General features: G+C 36.4%; 1 protein-coding gene across 1 annotated transcript in view; it reads left to right on the top strand.

The window, feature by feature from the left end:
* Window positions 1-16847, top strand: part of KCNC2 (potassium voltage-gated channel subfamily C member 2) — a 186614-nt gene extending 169767 nt beyond the window's left edge. The window contains exons 3-5 of the mRNA XM_048218174.2: window positions 7721-8648; window positions 10719-10883; window positions 16708-16847. Coding sequence (XP_048074131.1) covers window positions 7721-8648; window positions 10719-10883; window positions 16708-16769 — 1155 coding nt within the window. The 3' untranslated portion in view covers window positions 16770-16847. The remainder of the gene's footprint in view (window positions 1-7720; window positions 8649-10718; window positions 10884-16707) is intronic.
* Window positions 16848-22017: the final 5170 nt, after the last annotated feature.

A 22017-nucleotide genomic window follows, 5' to 3' on the forward strand; every position in this document is an offset into this window, starting at 1 on the left:
TCTAAAAGTGAAATTTTTGGATAGGGAGGCACTATGGGCTCTGATTCCTTATTATTGGAAGTCCTTGTTCATGTCTCTATTTAATTATTTAAGAGAGAAAAGCAGAATGGGCATAATAGGAGTGAGGCATTTCTGTTTGGAAAATCCATAATGTCCTTAAAATTCAAGCAAAAGGTAGATATACCTCATGTGGAATTGTTAAAGCTGAAATTCCTTAGTGTATGTGTATATAGACATACGTACATATATATATATATGGGTTTTTTGGGAAACTAAATGTTACAATTCATTCCATCGTTATGATTACAGACATTACAGGGCAGGGTGGGTACATAAGACAAATAAAGCAAACTCTTCTCCCGTTTAACCAGATGTAGCATTTTAGCAGTTTGATGATAATATATGTTGTCTTCATTGACTTGGGTTGAAAGCTGGTAACAGCCAATCTCAGCAATTTTCGATCTTCCTCCAAAGTTGCTCCAAGGATCTTCATTCCTACACTACACTATGAGTTCTGAAATGGTGTTTACTGCAACATTCTTCAAGCTTCCATATCTTAGTCTGAAATCTGACACCTCTTCTTAAGGCAGGCAGCTGTCTCTTAAAGCTGTCTTCCTCTTGGCTAACCCAGTCCACCAGCAATCTTAACAGTTATTATATAAAAATAAAACCGTCCTCCCAAGCATTGATTAAAACTATTGTGCTAGGATCCCTTTTCAGTGCATTAGCTCCCTGAGAGAAAAGAGAGATCCTAACCAATTGCTTCCATGAATCATAACTCCAGTACAATGTACCTAATGTCCTTCACAGGAAAACTCAAGAGGTCAGGCTACCCTGCTCAACAGCCTGACAAGTTTATCAGTATTTACATACAAATGATATTTCAAGCTGATCCCAGACCAAGTACTGCAACCATAATCCTAAGAAATCATTCAGTTTTAGCACATGGAGTTCCTGCAAGATGCCAGAGTAAGTGAGAAATCATCTCAAAGCAAAGAGTGATGTTTCATCATCTTTTACAAGTGAGAGGAAATCAAGGAGGAAAGAAAACTCCTCCCTTCTAAACTTCTCATCAAATCGATGGCTATTTTCACAGCCTTAATTGACGAAATCCAGTGTCCTCAATTTCCTGATGTGAGGAGTCCATTTTCAAGGTGACTGTCAAGGTCAAGAAGAGCTTTCAGGCTTTTCTTTGCCATGATCCATGAATTCCAGTCCTTCAATGGAAATTTCTTTGAAGGATTGGAATTCATGGGCCATGGCAAAAATCCATGTTTTAGGTAACTTGCCTTAAAAAATGTTTATTTCTAACCATTAAATCATCTCATTGACTTATTTTCAAATAGAGGTAAGTTTAATTTTTCTTCAAGGTTTTTTCCCCTTTTAAGATACAGGTTGAGGTTTTTACTTGTGAAATAATAGGATGAGGTGACTTTTATTTTTTATTATTTTTAATTTATAACTAATTAATTATTAGAGAGAGTGAGTGCGCGCATGTGCAAGAGAGGCAAGGGACGGAGAGGGAGGAAAAATCTTAAACAGGCTCCAAGCTCAGCACAGAGTCCTTCAAAGGCCTGATCGAACGACCCTGAGATCATGACCTGAGCCAAAATCAAGAGTCAGGTGCTTAACCAACTGCGTCACCTAGGCTTCCTCCCTCATCCCCCCTTTTTTTTCTTTTTTGAGGTGACTTTTAAAGGACAGATTCTGTGTTGGAGCCAGTGGGATTTTTACATACCAAGTAAACATATTTCAAAAACGTGTTCCTTCACCAATTTCACAAGAACTGAGCACCTACTTCTTGCCATCAGTGAAGCCCTGTCTTTGGCTCTAGGGATAGGTGTTAAGTTCTTTTCTTTGAGCAATTTGTGGACATGCAGAATCAGTAACAAAAGTGTGTGCAAATTGCTACATCCGTGACCTTGGGCTATGGGAGCACAGAGAAAGGCCACTTAATCAGTCTGGTCCTCATTATGTTTGGCACTTTTGAGCTAGTTGTAGATAGAGTTCAGTTTTATCAGTTTTAATGCTAAGACCAAAGAGAAAAGGATGAAACAACGATATGGCCTGCTTTTCCCCTCTTTCAGCCTGTTATATGTACTTGGAGACCTACTTAAATCTTTGCACTGACGTAGATGGACGTAATATCTTCTGTGTAGAACTGCACCCTGAGGGCTTTCTTTCCATGGTTGCTAATTAGAAACAAAACAAAACTAAACTAAAACAGAGTATTGGGGACTTCAGCCTATCATGGACACTGGGGTTATGGAGAAAAAAGTGGCTATTTGCTGGATTCACAAGCCACTATCTTAGCAGGACATATCCCTTCTGAAACTGTCTGAGATGATACATCAGTTCTGTGAATTCATTCAGCGTGATAACACCTTCTAGAAAGCTTTCTAATATTTTAATTATTTAACATGCTTTATCTTATTTTCATTTAATGCCTGTAAGAGTTTTTGGTCTTATCACAGGGGAAGAGGAAAGAGATGGCAATGTGATTTTCTTCCCCAACCCCTTGATAAGACTCCATTAACAGAATTAATGGAAGCTACTAATGGCAACATTCAGACCTATGGACCAGTTCAATTTGCTTCTGCTGCAAATTTGGCACTTTTTTGCCTCAATATCCATATTTTATTGTTTCATTTCTGTCATTTCCTTTTTCTCAAATCATTTAGATTCCCACTAGAATGTGGTCTACCTTATTATTTTGTTAATTTATTTATTCTTTCATTAATTCTTTCATCCTTCTATCCAGCCAGCCAGTCAGACTAAATACTAACCACTGTGCCAAAAGTAGGAAGTACAACCATGAGTATGACATCATTCCAGTCTTTAAACAGCTCCCTGTTCAATGAAGGAGGAAAGCAAATAAAACCTCCCCCCCCCATTTCTTTCCTTTTCAATTTCTTTTTCTTAATATTCAGCCTAACCTTATATTTACCCCTTTCAGCTTAACTTACTGAGTCAGAAAAAAAGAAGACATTTTCTGTATCCAAGTCTCCAAGAATTAAGTTCAACTGAAATGTACAAATTCCTTGATGATGGAGTCCAAGTGTTGCCTCTGGATAATTCTAGGTCTTCAAGGCTTCTGGGGTCACCTTTTCATCTGATCCTCAAACTAAGTTCCTAATAAACTGAGCTCCTATTCTTCATTCTGTTGGAAGATCTGTCTCCCCTAATGTCTCCAAATACTTTCGCCAGGGCTACATTTCTCCCGATTTCCTTTTATTCTTACTTATTACTCTCCTATGTTTTTGAGCCTCACTGTGTATCTCGCCTCTATGGTTGACCGCTCCCCTCTTTTTGTCCTCCCATGGGCCAATACCTTCATCACTCAAAGCACCATCTATGCCAGGCTCTTGTACAACCACCTTTTTGCTGAAGGCATAACAGAGGAAGCATCATCTTAAAATTTGATATACTCCATCCATATCCCAAAGTTCCTTTGCTGCACCTGAACAGGGGTTTCTCACTTGCTTGCCCCCTCCCACTATGGGCCTTTCATCCTCCTTAGGGACCTTTCTCATCTCTTTCTCTCCAGATTTCAACTTTCTTCCAACTTCCCCACTTTTAAGCTAACAGAAGACAACTTCTGATTTCCTACCACGTTATTATGAAGAATACTTTGGTTCTCTGTTACAGCCCTCTCATTCTAAACCATACCTAGTAGTGTCTTTAGACTTTATAAATAAAAAAGTGGCCTATCTAGCTTGTTTTTTTAAAGCAAAATAATTATGTACTTCTGAGATGAATGTCTCTCTCCCAGAATGACAGTTTGTTTCTTTTTTTACACTCTTTTTATTTTCCTATTATACTATTATCACACTCTGGCAGATTTACAAAGTCCTTAAAAGCTAAATATGTATGAAACTATAAAAATTACAATGAAGAATAATACAAATACAAAACCATGATGTGGTTCTTTAAATAATGCTAATAAAAATATTGATACATTCAAATTCTAAGTGACTTGTAAAAACAGACTTTTGGTTTTCAAAGTTTTGTGTCTTAGAATTGCATACATTTAGAGGCTGAATTGCTTTGTTTACTCACCAATATTTGTGTAGAAGCCAGAATTATGTCACAACACACACACACACACAAAGAAACACACACAGACACAGGCACAAACATCTAAGATATAAGATACAGTGAACTACTCTTCTTAAGTCTTAGGAAGATTCAACAAATGCTTGTAATTTAGAAACTTCTCCAATTCATTTAATAATGAATTATCGACCTTGTATTATCAAGTTGAAAACACACCGAAACAGTGTTTTTCAAACTTTAGTATGCATATGCAATCACTGTGAACGCTTGTTAAACGCAAATTGCTTCTCCCCAAACAAAAGAATCTGTGTCTGATGTCTGGTGTGGAGAGTGAGGAATTCACATTTGTGTAAGCTCTCCAGGTATGTTCTAGAAAATAGGACCAAACTCCTTTTCTAGGAATAGGGGTAGGCAAAATGGATAATTTAACAAGATGATACATGTTACTTAAATTCCAACCACCAGGTGTGGTGGTACCTTCTGACTCTGTTGACCTTTTTCTGACAACGTAATAACTCATTGAATGAACATAAACATCAGGTTCTGGTAGTTCTCATTGAGATACTAGTTACATATTTTTAAAGTATACTAAATACATATAATAATGATTTCTTATATTTACATAGTGCTTTATAGTAAAAACCACTTTAATCTATATCTTTTATTTTTACTGGATCCCAAACAATGGAGCTGATAGAGTAATTTAAGATAAGTGAATGCTGTAGCTCTCCAAATAAGCCAACAAGTCTAAAGGAATAGCACCAGCAACCAAACTGCTCTAAAGTCACCCTACAGCCTCAATTTAAAACCCAGGTAATATTTCTGGTTTATTTAAAGCTCTTCAGAAAAAGAGGTTAGCCTTGAAAAAGTCAGGGTCTGTGCTAGGTTGGGCTTTAATCATGACAATTCGTGCAAAAGAGGCAGATTTGGAAGACCTGCTGCTCCCGTGGTGTTCCAGTAAAGGCCTCACTTGAGAAAGTGAGATTGAAAAAGTCCAGACTTTTTGTTAAAACTTCCTACTGTGCTATAGACAAGTATCCCCTTTCCATCAGGTCAACCTTCATTTATCCCTCAAATTTCAGTCTGTAGATATTTTGTCAGAGGTTTCTATGACCCCTCAGTCTTAAAATAAAGCCCCCCTTTTATTTTGATCCTTTCTATCCTTCATTGCATTTATTGCAATTATAATTATATAATTTTTGTGTGGTTAATTATTTAATGCCTGTGTCCCTAATAGATTGCGAATTACTCAAACCAGGCATTGTGTTTTGTTAACTACTGTTACATTAAGGCCCTCGTCCTGTGGCCTGGCATAGAGAGCCATCTAATTCATACTTGTTGAATGAATGAATGAATGAATGAATGAATGAAAAGTAGAAAAATGTCCTATTGGAAAAGATCCTAGTGTTTTGTATTAACTAGCATCAAAGTACACTAGAAAATTGTCTTTGTTGTATGAGAGGTAGGCTGAGAAGCTAGAATAGATTTCGAAAGAGCAATGTTGGGAAGTCCCAATCAATTCCCTACATGAATGTAGATGGACAGAGTTTGAAGACTGCAAAGTTAGCTGGAAAAAATGCTGACGAAGGAACACTAGAAACATAAAATAAAATTGCAGTTTACTTTAACTGCCTTGTATTCTGTACCTGCCTCATAGGTAGAAAGTGTGCACTAAAACTTCTGACACTTAGTCTGAAATGCTGGAGACTAGAGTGTGGGGAGTGGCTTGGTGGGGGAGTCAATATGTGCACACCAGCAGGGCTCTAATGACAAAAGGAGATTTCAGGAGGAATAAGAAATGAAGGTGACTCTCAAATCTAGAGATAAAATTGTGATTAGATTAAGAAGTAATGTATGAATCAAGGATAATTAATTCTTCCTCCAAAAGATACCATCTTTTAAAGTATCTAGAAGGTCTTAGTGATACTGTTAAAACAAGTAGTTGATTTTAAAAGAACCGTATATTTATTTGTACAAAGAGAAAGCTGAGTGAAAACATATTAACATCTTGCATTACATCTGGGAAAGATATTTGTGAAATCGTAATGTCAAAACCAGGGGAAATGGGACGATATGCATGAGGAAATAAAGCCATGAAAATGGCGTGCTTTATAATACTATATGAATGATGTATTAACTGCTACTCTGCATAGGAACAATTTTAGAATTTGAGGTGGTTCTTTAAGGCAGATAGTCATCATCCTAAGATTTTTTTCCTCCTTTTGTAAATCGCTTACACTGAAACTCTACCAGGAAAAAAAGGAGGTAGTTTCAATCTCTTCTTGAAACTTTGATCTTTTCAATGGCATGGGTGAGGAATAGGCATTAGGGGACAGGTTTGGGATTTGGATATACCCTATTATTTCTGAATAAGGACTACCCTGCACTTGACTGATGACCTCTTGCTCCTAAATGATTAATTAATTTGGATATTCAAGGGGCAATCTCTTGGTGCTCAGTACGCATGCTAATCTGAGAGCATTAGCAGAGAGCACTAGGAATCTGCTGGCTTCTTTGGAAACCTCTGGTACTGTCTGCAACAGTACCATTCACTCAAACTGGGTGTTAAGTTTTCAGATCTTGACTATTAAGAAGTATGTGACCTCATGTAAATAAATTTTTCAACATATTTGTGTTGAACATGTGAGAGTTTGGTAGTTAACGAAACGATTGGGGGCGAGACTTGTCAGGTTAGTGTCTTAGGTCTATCATTTCGTGTCTTACGACTTGGAAAAGTAGCTTAAATTCGTGTTAATATTGCAGAACTGTTAAATATGGTAGTAGTAGTGTTGTTATGAGTAGTGATATGAGTTAATTATGTAATTTGCTTTTATGAGTGTCTGGCACTAATAAGAACTATGAAAGTAAGAGCTTCTATTATCATTATTCTGTATTAGTAGGTGTGTGTATTCACATATTGACTGAAGAAATGAAATAAAAAGTTGAATTTTTAAAAACCCCACAATTTTATAGCATGCTCCTCTAACACTTGGAGTTCTTTTTCAGGTGAGAAAGAAAATTGTCTTTTAGTTTGTTCCTTAACTCTGTTTCTCTCTCTTCAGTCTTGTTGCCTACTCTTCATCTCTAGATCTGTTCTTTTGGACAAGTCTGTACCTTAAGTTGATACAATTTAACTGTAACATAGCTTAAAAAACTTTTTTTTTTCACGTCCATACCTCATGACAACTTGAACATTTTATTTATGGTTAAAAACCTACAGTTAAATTCAGGTGGTTTCCAAATTCTCATGTGTGGAATGCATCTTTTATTTATAGATGTAAAACTTGACGTAATACATGAAGATTTCTAGGATCAGAAACAATATCTTGAGCTGCTGTGTACATTTATTATTTTTTTTCAGTCTGTTGCCCTTTAACATTATTTTGGATTGATTTTTATGCTTTCTTAACAGGTATATTTTCTTATACAAAAGAGTCAAGAAATTACTTTCCAACATAAAGCGAACGTTTTTACCTATGTAAGCAGAAAACAGAACTCGAAACACATCTCTTTTTTCACTTGAGTGACATCCCCAGCAAAATCTCCAAATATGCTTTTATTTTTTTTCATCTGCAGGGATCGATGCTCTTAGATTTGGATCAAAGTATACTATAGTTCAGATCACTCTCTGTTTCTTTTTTTATTTCCTTTTTTCCCCCTACAGTTTATTGCTTTTGCTTCTTTATTCTTCATCCTGGTTTCAATCACGACCTTTTGCCTGGAGACACATGAAGCTTTCAATATTGTTAAAAACAAGACAGAACCAGTCATCAATGGCACAAGCGTTGTTCTACAATATGAAATCGAAACGGATCCTGCCTTGACGTACGTAGAAGGAGTGTGTGTGGTGTGGTTTACTTTTGAATTTTTAGTCCGTATCATTTTTTCCCCTAATAAACTTGAATTCATCAAAAATCTCTTGAATATCATTGACTTTGTGGCCATCCTACCCTTCTACTTAGAGGTGGGACTCAGTGGGCTGTCATCCAAAGCTGCTAAAGATGTACTTGGCTTCCTCAGGGTGGTAAGATTTGTGAGGATCCTGAGAATCTTCAAGCTCACCCGCCATTTTGTAGGTCTGAGGGTGCTTGGACACACTCTTCGAGCTAGTACTAATGAATTTTTGCTGCTGATAATCTTCCTGGCTCTAGGAGTTTTGATATTTGCTACTATGATCTACTATGCCGAGAGAGTAGGAGCTCAACCTAACGACCCTTCAGCTAGTGAGCACACACAGTTTAAAAACATTCCAATTGGCTTCTGGTGGGCTGTAGTGACCATGACTACCTTGGGCTATGGGGATATGTACCCCCAGACATGGTCAGGGATGCTGGTGGGAGCCCTGTGTGCTCTGGCTGGAGTGCTGACAATAGCTATGCCAGTGCCTGTCATTGTCAACAACTTTGGAATGTACTACTCCTTGGCAATGGCGAAGCAGAAACTTCCAAGGAAAAGAAAGAAGCACATCCCTCCTGCCCCTCAGGCAAGCTCACCTACTTTTTGCAAGACAGAATTAAATATGGCCTGCAATAGCACACAAGGTGACGCGTGTCTGGGCAAAGACAATCGGCTTCTGGACCATAACAGATCAGGTAAGGCACAATTTCAAATGCATGCCACTAAACACTTTATAGACCAGTATGTCCCTCAGGTAGAAGGCAACCATTTTCATTGTCTGCAATGAATGTCCTGAGTTTTCAGTTTTACCCCTTCACAGTACATGTGTTTGTGTCAGGCTTGTAGACAGCTAGACTGTAGCTTTTCTCAGTAGATTCCAAGTAGAAGTAGAAGCCGGCATAGCTGGTCTATAGAGTTTTCCTGCTTTAGTGGGAATGCCCTTTGCTGATGGTGCCAATATTTTCTTTTGCCTGTTTGTTGCTTTTGTGCCAATGTTTCTTCGTTCCCCTGCACGATGTGATGGTATGATACTGGCCATTTTCCATCTTTCATTCTCAAAATGTTGATTTCCTTATCATTTGGCTTGGTGTGTTTGTCTCAGTTTTATCTCTGCCACATGGGGCCATGCATCTCAACCTATTTCACAAGAAGCAGTTACTTAAAAAGAATGGATGCTTATATTTCAATAGCCTGAACACCAAAAAGGTGATATGGAAGATAGCCTTTTTGATAATAAAAGTCGTCCCTAGCAATATTCTAGAGGATTGATTAAATTTTCATTTTTGTTAACTTAGGTAGGATATTCAGTATAATCCCTTTAGATTGGGTAAGATGCTATGTAATATAATAAATTCACCATTATCCTGGAGGTAGATGATCTGCTTTGTCTAATCAATGGCAAAGTTGAATTTCCCTGTGGATTTCCTTTTTTATGCACTATGCATTGGGCTCTGTTCCCCTCCTGAACTAAATTTTGGGTGATTTACTGCTGAATCCCTACCCCTCTCCATTGCCATAGATAATCTAGAGGACATTGACCGTAAATTAATATTCATTTTGCAAAATGGTAGTCAGTAATGTGCTCTCTACTGTGTCTGGTACAGATGAAATATTTTATAGATTGAACAATTTAATTACCTTTCAGCCCACTCTGAAAATTTAAGATATGTTCATTCCCTATAACTTAGATATATTTAATCTTTTTCTTGTAGAAAAATGATTTATGATAGTCCCATGTGAATACTTTCACATAATTTAGAAATAACCCCAATTACACAAAGCAAGCAAACAAGCAAACAAAGGCAGGTAACATTTTCATAGGTTCCTTCATTAGCTTCCAGAAGTTTACACGAAGTAAATAGAAAAAAAATGTGGCTGGAACTAAACTGCTTTTTAAAGATTTTACTCATAAAGATCCTTATGCTTATTTAGTACATTGTTTTGCAAATTCTGTCAATCTATCTGAAAACTATCAGGCAAGGAATGTCTTTATGAAAGGTGGAGTTTAGTTGGTGTGGCTAGTCTCATCGGACTGTTCTCAGAGTACCCGTACAGAGTCCTTATGAAGGGCATGCGAACCAGGACACACTCTCAGCCTGGGTAAATATTGTTATAATAAGCTAACATCCAGGCCAATAGGATGCAAACGTCTTTGGCAAAAGCATATAGAAGTAAACACTTGTTTCAAGGGCATTTGGAGAAGTTAATCTAATCCATCGTTATGCTCCAAAACATTTTTTCACTTAACAATGGAGAACCTGGACACAAAGTGAGTTTTGGGATTATTTTTATGAAGATTTTTTTGGAAAATTACTTCTGCAAATATTATAAGCATGTGTCTCAAAGAGCTCCAAAACCAAATATGTACCTAGGAGTTTTTCCTTAAATAGGTTCCACTTTTAAAGATCTTTATTCACAGTAACTAGGTAGCATGTCAAAAATCATAAGATATTAATGTGTGTGCTACATCATTATCACACTTATTTTGAATTCATATTAGTTCTGTGAAAGTCCATTTCCTATTAGATAGACTCCAAAGTGGAAGTAAAACTTCCCAAAGAACATATCTCTCCTTTTCAATACATTTCCATTTTACTCCATGTAAATTTTTGTAATGAGTGATGAAGACCCTCTTTCTTATCATGATGTGATTATTGTGTTTTGTATATCGAGTGACTGTACTATGGACATTCAGTGTAAACTCTTTGTACTGTCTCATTTCCTCATCCATCACTGTCTGTCAATGGGCATGGTGCTGTGACCAGTGTTATCAGGTGACGACAGTACAGGAAGTGAGCCGCCATTATCACCCCCAGAAAGGCTCCCCATCAGACGCTCTAGTACCAGAGACAAAAACAGAAGAGGGGAAACATGTTTCCTACTGACGACAGGTGATTACACGTGTGCTTCTGATGGAGGGATCAGGAAAGGTAGGCATTCATTTAATCAGATCCTAACAGGTGACTTAGAAATTAAGTGCTACAAATATATGGAGTGATATGAATGCTCTTTCGTCATTTTCTAGGAAAGACTGCTCGCAGTGTTCTCTTGCATTCCTCATCACCTCTTTGCTCATTATAAACATTAAAGTGCATATTGTAAGAACCTACTTGATTGTCCTATCTCAAAGACATTTCACCCTTCCTTCTTTCTTTATATTTTTGGTTTCCATTCATCTATGGGAAGAATTGTAATGGGGTATTTAAAAATTAAGTCACTCAGCTAATTATTTTAATATAATGTATTCAACAGTCCTTAAAAGTTATCTTATTAACTACAGGTAATAAAACTCACTATTGACTCTATGCATATATTTGATAAGTAAATGATAAAACAATAAGGCTTTTTCCCCCCCAAAGAAAAGCTTTAAACACACTGTAATTAAGTCTCTTATCCAGTATTTGGGCAGTTTTTGCCATGATTTATTTGAATGTCAGAAGACCAAAAAGGTCCAACATTCTTGGCTATATAGAATACTATACCCCATTTCTTGAAAGGCTACTTACGTACTTATAAATTGTGTTATAGAATTTCTTTTTGAGGCATAATAATACTTTTAAGTTTATTACTACTTTCAACCCATACTAAACTGTGCCTGGCACACAGAAGACACTCAATAAATACTTGTCAAATGAATTAATTTTGTTGGACATGCATATTGGTTAAGAAATATAACAGAACATTGAAGCTCCACTCTATCATGTCCTTCCAATTTTCTAGATGATGCCACTGCCTCTGACTATTACCTAGATACTGTTTTTTGTTTTTGTTTTGCATAAACTTGATAGATGTCAGGACAGTTGGACCCTTTTCTTCCTCCTTAAGAAATAGTTTTGTGATGTCTATTACCCACCCTTGTCCAAGGGCGGATATGCTCTTTGATTACCTCCTACTATGATAATTCCAGTTGCTTCATTGCCATGATTCCCTTTCTCTGCTTTTGACCAAATAGAGAAAGAACTATGACAATTTCTTATGCAGTGGACTGAATTTTAATGAAAAGCCACTCCAAAACTTTCATATTAGTGCAACTGCATTTTAAAAATACTGCACTTTTTTGCTATTCATTGAAGTTTCTCCCTATTGAAAACTTTTAACATTTTAAGCCTTACATATTTATTTTGTGATGTCTACTCTCTTTGAAATGTCTCATTACCCATATTGTACTTCTCTTTCATTGCTTCTGAGCACTTTGTATCGTCCCTTCTGTCTCCATGCCTTTGAATCTCAAAAGAGAAGACAGAGTCTTCTTTTATTTCTTCAGTGCGTAGTATTTTACATACTTCTTCATTGCAATTACTTCCATTCCTCTGCATCTATTATTTGCACCAAAATGTATTTCAATGATCTGAATAGGTTTATTTGGTTGTTTGCTATTTTACATTTAAATATTAAGTGCTAGAACAATTTTTTAAATATTTTATGAAGAACGTTAATGTCCTATCATAGTACTTAAGCAAAATATATATACATACATTAAATAATGATTATAATACGTAACTAATAATTTCTTGTATAGAACATTATATTTTAAGTACATTACATATGCTTACTCACTACATGTACATATATGCATATGTGTATATATGTATATATGTATTTATATGTAATATGTGGTTACTTTCACATACATTTTTGAGCATCACTTAATAAATTATCACATGCAATATTTATACTAGCGTTGCATGTTTCAGAACTTAGCTAAAATTTTTTCCTTCCACTGTTAGACAATACTTTGGATTTTAAACTGTCAAAGGAGATTGCATAAGAAAAAATACTTTGCAAATTATAAAGCGCTATGTAAATATAGAATTCTTCTGTAAAATGGCAATGTTTCATGAGCAAAGCAATTAATAAGATATTTAGTTTGTATGGAAAAGTTATACATGAAATGTTATTTCACAAATGCAAGATTCTCTTTATCAATGAACACATCTTTGAAAATTCATCTTTGGGCTTTTATTCTTTGTCATTTCTCACCATAATCAACTTCCTTTTTCATTCTTGCTTAGTTTCTTTACACTTTGTGTTTTTTCTCCCAGGGCTTATAACATTTTTTGTTAATTTCACTAAATTTTATTAGTGTGTTGTCTTGTTATGTTTATCAGGAATCCATTCATTTCTTCTCTTGTTCCTTTTTATGTAGATTATAGTTTTCTCCTATTATTCTTATTCAGACATTCATTTCCTATATGATCCCTTTTTTATCTTTCAAGTTGGTCTCTCTACTGGTTTGATTTTTAGAGTTCTGAAAATTCTCTCTTGTATAGATGAAAAGAAATTACCAGATTCCCACTGAATTCTTTTTCTGTCAACAGATAGGAGTATAGTTGGGCATACATTAAGAAAATTTATGGATTCCTTATAAGAATGAACTCCCAATACTTAGAATCTATGCTTTTATTTATGTAGTAGTTTTTAAAAAATCATCTTTCATACACAAAAACATACCCATTGATAGTGCATGGATAAGCAGTTTCAGTATTGGCCCAAATAAACACATTCTCTTAAGAACTATATAAAATGCATACCATGTACTTAGATGCCAATTCCAACTAGGTTAAATATTGTTTATTCTCATGAATTATATTTTTATCCAGTCCACTCAGTAAAAGTTTGCTTACGCAAAAAACTTATTAAATTTTCTATCACAAATGAACCTACAAAATAAAAAATACATACTTAAAAGAATAACTTGTAATTTTATTAAATACTTGTTATTAAATTAGAATGGAAGTCTTTTCAAATGAACACTGAAATTATAGTTATGAAAAACTAAAAGGACTTATAAACAGAATGGGTAATATTTATGTTGAAAACTGTATTTCAGAAAAATAATTGAATATTTAGCATGGCAACCAAGATTTACATACAAATAGTGTAATTAATTGAAAACTGTCAAGCAAATTTTTACCTTTTTGGAGGCCCTGTCAGGAGCTTGGAGGCTATGGGAGACAAGATGTAAATTTTTATAAGGATGAATGATTTATAGGTATTAACAACCTCTCTGGTTCATGCATATTCACCGGTTTGCTTTTAATCAAACCAAATCAATGTTTATAGTGTAGTTTGCATTTTTAGATTACATGGTCAACTAGGATAAATTATTCTTCCTATAATTCCCCAAGTTGTATTTCCAATCACTTCAGAGAAGAGCAGTAGCAATGAGCTCTCCAGGCACACGGAGGTCCCTATGTAAGGATAAATTATCTACGATTCTTTTTTTAATTATTTAAGACACCCTCTTATTAAGTATGCCATCATCCACTGGAATAGGATGAAATATATATCACCTCCTGTGTTTTATATCTCCGAATGCTAACAAAACATATTGGCAGATAATTCTCTCGTTAGCAGAAATTATGTCCTAGAGAACTTCACCATAGTTAATGGATGGCATAAATTTCCACCAACAAAATCTCAGAGAAGACATCTAGTGTGCTGGAAGTTGATGTGTGCTGGTGGTGGGGGGGGAGAGATGTTCCTGTCCAGTGCAACTTTACCCCCAGTAGAGCAGTTATTGTAATCCATGTCCGTACTTGTCCTGGGCACTGATAAATCAAGTAATCACTAACTCGCTTAATTTCTCCTTTTCTAGTGAAAGGAGGAGAGATAGTATTAGCTTCTTCCCCGGAAGACCATGAAAATGAGAAGTAGTTGAGAGGAACATGGGGAAGCACAAAAGGCCCATTTTCTTTCTCAAATAGTCGTCATGCACACTGAGGGCCCATCAGAGCCCAAGGAATGTGCCCTAAGTCTAAGCGATAACAAAGCTCACTGAAAATGGATGTACTTGCTCCGCTTTGACTGCCCAGCAGAGAATTTCATTTCCTTGTTCTACAGCACTCTTTTTCAGGGGACTTGTCAGAACATTTATTTCCTGACTACTTTCTCAGTCAGTGGTTGTCCTGCTCTTAAGACAGTTCACTTCTAACTTTACGGTGTGCCACCCACCCCACTTAACCACCTCTAATCCTTTCTAATAAATGGTACTACAATATATGAGTCCTTCCCAAGGTGACCGTGATGAAGATGAAGATGTTGCTTGAGTGGCTAAGGAAAACCACTGGGTTAAAGCTTGTGAGATGGATCTTTTATTCTGTGAGTCCATGACTGTCGCACACTAGTGATTAGAATGTGAGATGATAGAAAAATGAATCAAGATCAAATGGTTCTCAGTTCCTGGCAGTGAAGAGCCAACTGAAAACATCAGATAACCAAGTGCAGATTGTAACTCACTGAAATTATGACTCAGCTTATATTTCATTTCATTTCTTTTTTTTCCTTTCCTTTTTTTTTTTCTTATCCAAGGAACTAGAAATGGGCATTCATTCCACATCACCTAGATAATGGCATCCAATGCCATTATTTGAGAATCATCCTTTTAACACTATAAAGCTGCAAGATTAAATATGCTGAGAAAAAAAGCCGTCCACTTGAAGTTAATCCTGCTTGTTAGCTTAGTAAATAATAAAAAATGAAAGGAAAAAATAGCCCACTTGTTTTTACTCAGAAGCGTATTCTGAAATGTAAAAATAGTAGCCAAATTTATATCTTACTTAAGTTGCTTTGCCTAATTCTTAAAAGATTTCTAGTATTTTATATGCCAAAATTACATCAATGCAAAATATAATCTGGAAAGAATAAATTTTGAAGTATTACAACTATAATTTGTGATAGCTAGTTTCATCTTTTGGGAATGACAGCTCTAGTGAGCTTTATTTATTTATTTTTTTAGTTACAAATGGTCTCGATATTGAATTCTTTGTAAAAAAAAAAAAAAAGATTCTTCCTTGAACTCAAAATAGCACTTTTGATTATACTGCATGGTATTGTTTGTGTCTGTTTTCTGGTTGAATTCAACTGATGTCTGTGCATTTTTTCATAAAAGGATATGAAAAATCCCGAAGCTTAAACAACATAGCGGGCTTGGCAGGCAATGCTCTGAGGCTCTCTCCAGTAACATCACCCTACAACTCTCCTTGTCCTCTGAGGCGCTCTCGATCTCCCATCCCATCTATTTTGTAAACCAAACTGCATCAGTCGGCTAAATTGTATGAATTCAAGTACTGTCTACCCCGTAATGGAGATAATTAAATGTAGAGTTACTCCAGGCTCCATTAAATACAATTTAAATCCTGCATGATACTACTATTTGAAGTCAGAAATGCCCCTTGGGTAGCTAACAAATCTTACCCTGGCTTTAAAGATTACCTAAAGTAGTGCTACTTCTCCATATTAATTGCCCTGGTCTCCTTTTGCAATAAGATGACAGGTAGTGTCAGCTATTGGCCAGTACATTAATACATAAACAGATCTTCAGGGAGATATCTTTAAAACAGTGTGCTTCCAAATGCCAATCACTTCATTGGACCTTCATTTCTCGTGACTCTAACCCATTTTGAAGATGTTTGGGATCCTATCTTGATTGCACACAACACGACTCTGGTCAGCTCATTTGCATGGACCATCTTGTCTCTATCACCTGAAAGCAGTGTCGCAGAGTTCGGGGACTGCGGATGGCTCAGGATATGTGTACTTGCATCGAACCATCCTGCTCATAATGAAAGCACTGGTCAACCGTTCTGCATGTTGAATTGTGGGGTAGGGAGGGCGAGTTTCTCCTTGGCATTTTTTTTTTCCTTGTTCTTTGAAAGAAATATTTGTTTTAACTGGTTTAATTTCTTGATTGATTTACTTTTCTTCAAAAATGCTGTATTGGAGTTCTGAATGTCTCTGGTTGTTTGCACACAGATAACTGCAAAGAGGTTGTCATTACTGGTTACACGCAAGCTGAGGCCAGATCTCTTACTTAATGGCTTGGGGAAGGCACAAAACATGAGAGAAAGGTAACTGCCGGCCAGGCTTGCATTGTTTAGCCAGGAATTGCTGCTTGGTACTAGAGTCATATATATATATTTTTAATCCCAGGATTTGTCATCATTTTCAGAGGCCAAGTGCCAAATACCACCCAAAGCTCTTGTGTCTTTTTTTTTATCCCTTTCATTTTTATTTATTGATTTTTGTGCAAACATCAAAGATTATTGTGGTTCACAGGAGGCTTTTTTGACCAGCCTTAAATTTCTGACTCGCAGGATTGATCAGATTTTCAGGCAGTGTTTACCCGCGTGCTTTGTCCTGTATATTGTTCTGTCTGTCTGTCTCAGCTCCCTGTCTTAAATGTATATGCCATCTGTCTTCATGAAGCACAGAAATGCCTTGGTAAGACGTTCATGATTTTAGTACTGGGCCCTCTCCCCTGCCCCCTGCCTTCTCTGCTCTTTGGAACAGCCTCTCTGCTTTGTGTACAAATGAATGATGCCCTGTAGACTACCCAAGTTCATCGGTACTGTGAACCTTTTTTGATAAGCAGGATTTAAGCAGCAGTATCACCATTACATTGGTTGCTTGCTGCCCTGTCAGTTTCTACTACCTAGCAACCAGCATTCATCACTACACTCCAGCAAAACCCCGAGGGAGTTTTATTCAGTCCAAGTGGAAGAAATTCTGTTTACAACGTCCTGTGAATGCACTAGCGATAACGTGTCTGGTGTATTCGGCATGTGAGGGAAGAAAAATGCCATAATATAAATTGAGGGATAAACAATATTTCTAAGGCATTCAGGATCCTTGAGACTGTTGATTAACTCTTAATTCTCATGTTTATTTTTTTTTTGTTAGGAAGACAAATGTCATTTTTATTATTGGCCACATAACATCTATTACTCTATATCCCCAAGTCCTAACGCATGAACTGCATGTCAGAGATCTTGTACAGCAATGTATTTACCCAGACGTGCACATTGATATTTAGAGATTCAGTGATCCTTTTAATAACACCACACTTAGAAAGTCATAATGACATATAGCATTGTGGTAAAGGAATTAATGTACTGTCTGGTGCTGCTGTTATTGACTGCAGTGTTGGACAGAATTTATCATGGATTTTTGACTGCTGAAAAAGGGACAATGGAATTTAGCCATACCAAGGACTGTACGGGAAACAGACTTCTGCTGCTGAATGTGCCCTGACGTGACCAGGTAGCACTTGGAAGAGGTCTCTGCGTCTTCGCGAGGCATTTAAAGCTTAGAAAAGAACTGTGGCTGGAACTCGCTTGGTGCTCCCCATATGAGTGGTCTGCTGTGGACTGGCCGGTAGCCGGGAACCAATTGTAAATACCAACACGTGTGCATGGGTCAACAGCTTCAGCCATCTCACATCCAAGGAAGCCAAGTCCATGACCAACATCTCGGAAGCTTTGAGTAAGGCCCATACCTCTGTGAATTGTCCCTCTTGGGCCTGCAGGAGATCGTGCTGTGAATCATACAAGGCAGTGATATTGGTGTAGTATAGATGTGTCTTAATTTCCCTTATTTCTCCTTTGTTGTTTGAATCCATGAACATTGACCGTATCATTTTTTTTATAAACCACTTATGGTATCAGCTTGTCTTTGTTGTGAAATTTTCAGTGCCTGTTTATCAAGACTAACCTATTGTTTGTCACATGTATGTTTAGTTCTGGAAAATCATTATGACTTAAAAAAAAAACCTCACCAACATTATTCATGGTTTAAGTCTTTTGTCATTGTTACCTCAATTATAAATATTACAGAAAATAAAATTCTGGCAATGAGAGTATTTTTTTATTAAATGATCAAGGAGTAATGTCAGTATATAGTAGAGTATTAATCAAATTATATCCTAAAATGTATATTTTGCATAAAAGAGATATTCTTCAATCAATTACTTTTTTGTGAATTTTGTGGCAAACGAAGCTTGTACTTGTCTTTAAAATTGTTGTAGTCGAAACTGTGTAAGAATTCTTCACCTTGCTTACTCAATATTTCCAAAATCAATTAGTTCCCCTGGGATTCTGAATATAACATATAACCTAATTATGAACCCCTGTATTGTGGACCTTTTGTGAACATTTCAAGGTGCATGCACAACCTTGGCGATAACGGATGGATATGTAACTAACTGAAATGAAGAATAAAAGGCAAATAATCTGGGGATAAACTTGAATCCTATCTGATTAAATTATTCATATTCTTTTCTTGGCTCTTTGTTTTGGAATTTTCAACAGGCTGTACTATTTTTATGCTTCACGCGACCAAACTAGCCAGGCACACATAATACAAGGAATTCGGGATGAAAGGATTTATACACATACATAAGTCTCACTTTCATTCAAGTCTTGGGCATGTAGCCAGTGTTTTCTTCTTCTAAGTGCTTTGTGTGCCTAAATCTCTCTTTTAATTCTGAGATGGCAAATTATTAATCACGATGCTCTCCAATATTTGTACGGCAATTTATGACCGATTCTGTATTTTCCCTTATACTTTCTGACTTCATCACAGCAGTCCTGGAAGTAACTATGTTTTGTTTTCATTTTATTGACGGTGAAGTGAAGGATCAGAGAGGCAGAACTGTTTACTTATATTTTTGCCACAGATAATCTTCTCTGCCATAATTTCTTGTGGTTTTAATATTTACCAAGCTTCTTGTTGTAAATGCTTTATCTTCTAAAGATTGCTTCAGTCTCATTTTTGGGTAATGGGTCTCTGTTTTGGCAGCACACCACACATAGCTAACATTCCATTATATTCTGGGGTTACGTGTAAATTTGCCCTGTAAAATCTATGAAACTATCAGGATTAGGGGAAGGGTAAAATGAAAAAGAGAAACGAGGTTGGCAAATCCGCACCTTCCTATTATGCACCAATACAATCTTTCCTACGTCTAAAAATGCTCAGTGTTGATTAAGTGTCTATTAAGAAACTGAGTTCATAAAAGGGAATATGTCTAGATATAATTACTGATAAAATGTTTTTAATGATGGTGTCAGAATGTAAGATTTACTGTAAAAAGGAAAAATGCACAAGATAGGGGAAAGAATGCATTTTAATAGATGATAATTACCATCAAATTTTGATTTAAAAATCAAGATTAAATAGTCATGAATGAATAGCGAAGATACTCATTTTATCTTTGAAATAAATCACAAAACAGACTAATGGAATAGCAATAGTGAGCTTATCTTGGAAAGAGACAATGAATATGTTAAAAGGCTATATTACAAAGCAGGGACTCTGGAGGATTTATAGCGTGCTTGAAGACATTTAGAGCTAAATGAATCTATTAAAATATTGAAATCCCTAGCAGTTTATGATGATTAAAATATGCGACTTTAAATTTTTCCTTACTGACTAAAATTGTCTCCCCTCCAATTTCCCCTGCCAAAATTCAATTAATTGTTTAAATTCTTGAATATTATTAAACTATAGATACATATTAATTTTCTCTAACATAGATTCAGTATCATTAATGTTGATCCAAATTTAATAATTTCCTCTTCTCCCCTAAACTGTTTCAAAAATAAATTTTTATTATTATCTAAAAATCAAATACTTGTATTGAATAAGTATTAGTGATTTTTTTCTTTATTTATCATACAGTCATTCAAAGTGATGGACCACTGAATATGCATTTTTTTAAAGATTATTTATTTGAGAGAGAGAAAGAGAGACTGCGTGTGCATGAAAGAGCGGGGCGGAGGGTGGGGGCTGCGCAGCAGGAGAGGGAGAGAGAGAATCTTTAGCCGACTCCCCGCTGAGCACAGAGCCCGATATGGGGCTTGTTGGGGGGGCTCCATCCCATGACCACCAGATCATGACCAGAGCAGAAGTAAAGAGTTAGAGGCTTAACTCACTGAGCCACCCAGGCGCCCCTGAATATGCATGTTGAACAGTGAGATCTTCAAAGACAATGGCGACCTCATCTAGAATCCCACATAAACTAATACTAATTTTATAAAAAAAATAGATTATTATTTAGAGCAGTTTGAGGTCCACAGCAAAATTGAGCAGAGAGTAGAGAGAGTTTCCATTTTCCCCTTGCCCCCACACATGCGCAACCTCCCCTCCTGTCTGCATCCCACACCATAGTCATATATTCGTTACAGTCTATAAACCTATGAAGACATTTATCATTATCACCCAAAGTCCCTAGTTTACATAAGGGTTCACTCTTGGTGTTGTACATTCTATAGATCTGTTAAACGTGTAACACATGTATCCACAACTGCAGTATCATAAAGAGTAGTTTCACTGCCCTAAAAATCCTCTGTGCTCATCCCTTCTTTCCCCTTAACCCTTGGCAGCCACTGAGCTTTTACTGTCTCCATAGTTTTGCTTTCCCAGAATGCCATGGAGTTGGGCTCATACTATAGGTAGTCTTTTCAGATTGACTTGTTTCACTTAGTAATATGCATTTAAGGTTTCTCCTTGCCTTTTCGTGGCCTGGTAGCTCATTTCTTTTTAGTGCTGAATAATATTTCATTTTTTTAAATGTATCCCAGTTTATCCAGTCGCCTACTGAAAGACATCTTGGTTGCTTCCAAAATTTTACAATCATAAATAAAGCTGCTATAAACATCTGTGTGAGGTTTTTTGTGTAGATAGAAGTTTGTGATTCATTGACTAAATACCTAGAGCACAACTGCTGGGACGTATGGTAACAGCATGTTAGCTCACACTCATGTTTTCATTTGGTCCTCTTACATCATCAGCTAAACAACAGTTCTAATCCATCTTTTCAATGCCAATCATGTGCAACATACAGATTACTTATGAATTTGCTGTTTCATTTCCAGATGTAAATATATTGTTTGATTATTCACCAGCAGATTCTTTCTCTTTAAAAATACAGTGGGGAGGGGGTGCACCTGGGTGGCTCAGTTGGTTAAGCATCTGCCTTCAGCTCAGGTCATGATCCCAGGGTCCTGGGATCCAGCCGGGCTGGCCGGGCTCCCTGCTCAGCAGAGCGCCCGCTTTTCCCTTTCCCTTCCTCCCTCCTCCCTCCCTGCTCCTGCTCCCTCTCTCTCTCCAGCTCACTCTCCGTCTCTCTCAAATAAGTAAATGAAATCTTTAAAAATACAACTTTTAAATAAAATACAGGAAAAATTTCTATAAGATTAAAAAAAAGAAAAAAAGTTAACTACAATTTCATAATTTTCTACTCCACAAACCAAATAGTTTCATTTTGTCGGTTTGCCTTTTTTC

Source organism: Ursus arctos, unplaced genomic scaffold (assembly GCF_023065955.2).
Source record: "Ursus arctos isolate Adak ecotype North America unplaced genomic scaffold, UrsArc2.0 scaffold_21, whole genome shotgun sequence".
NCBI lineage: Eukaryota > Metazoa > Chordata > Mammalia > Carnivora > Ursidae > Ursus > Ursus arctos.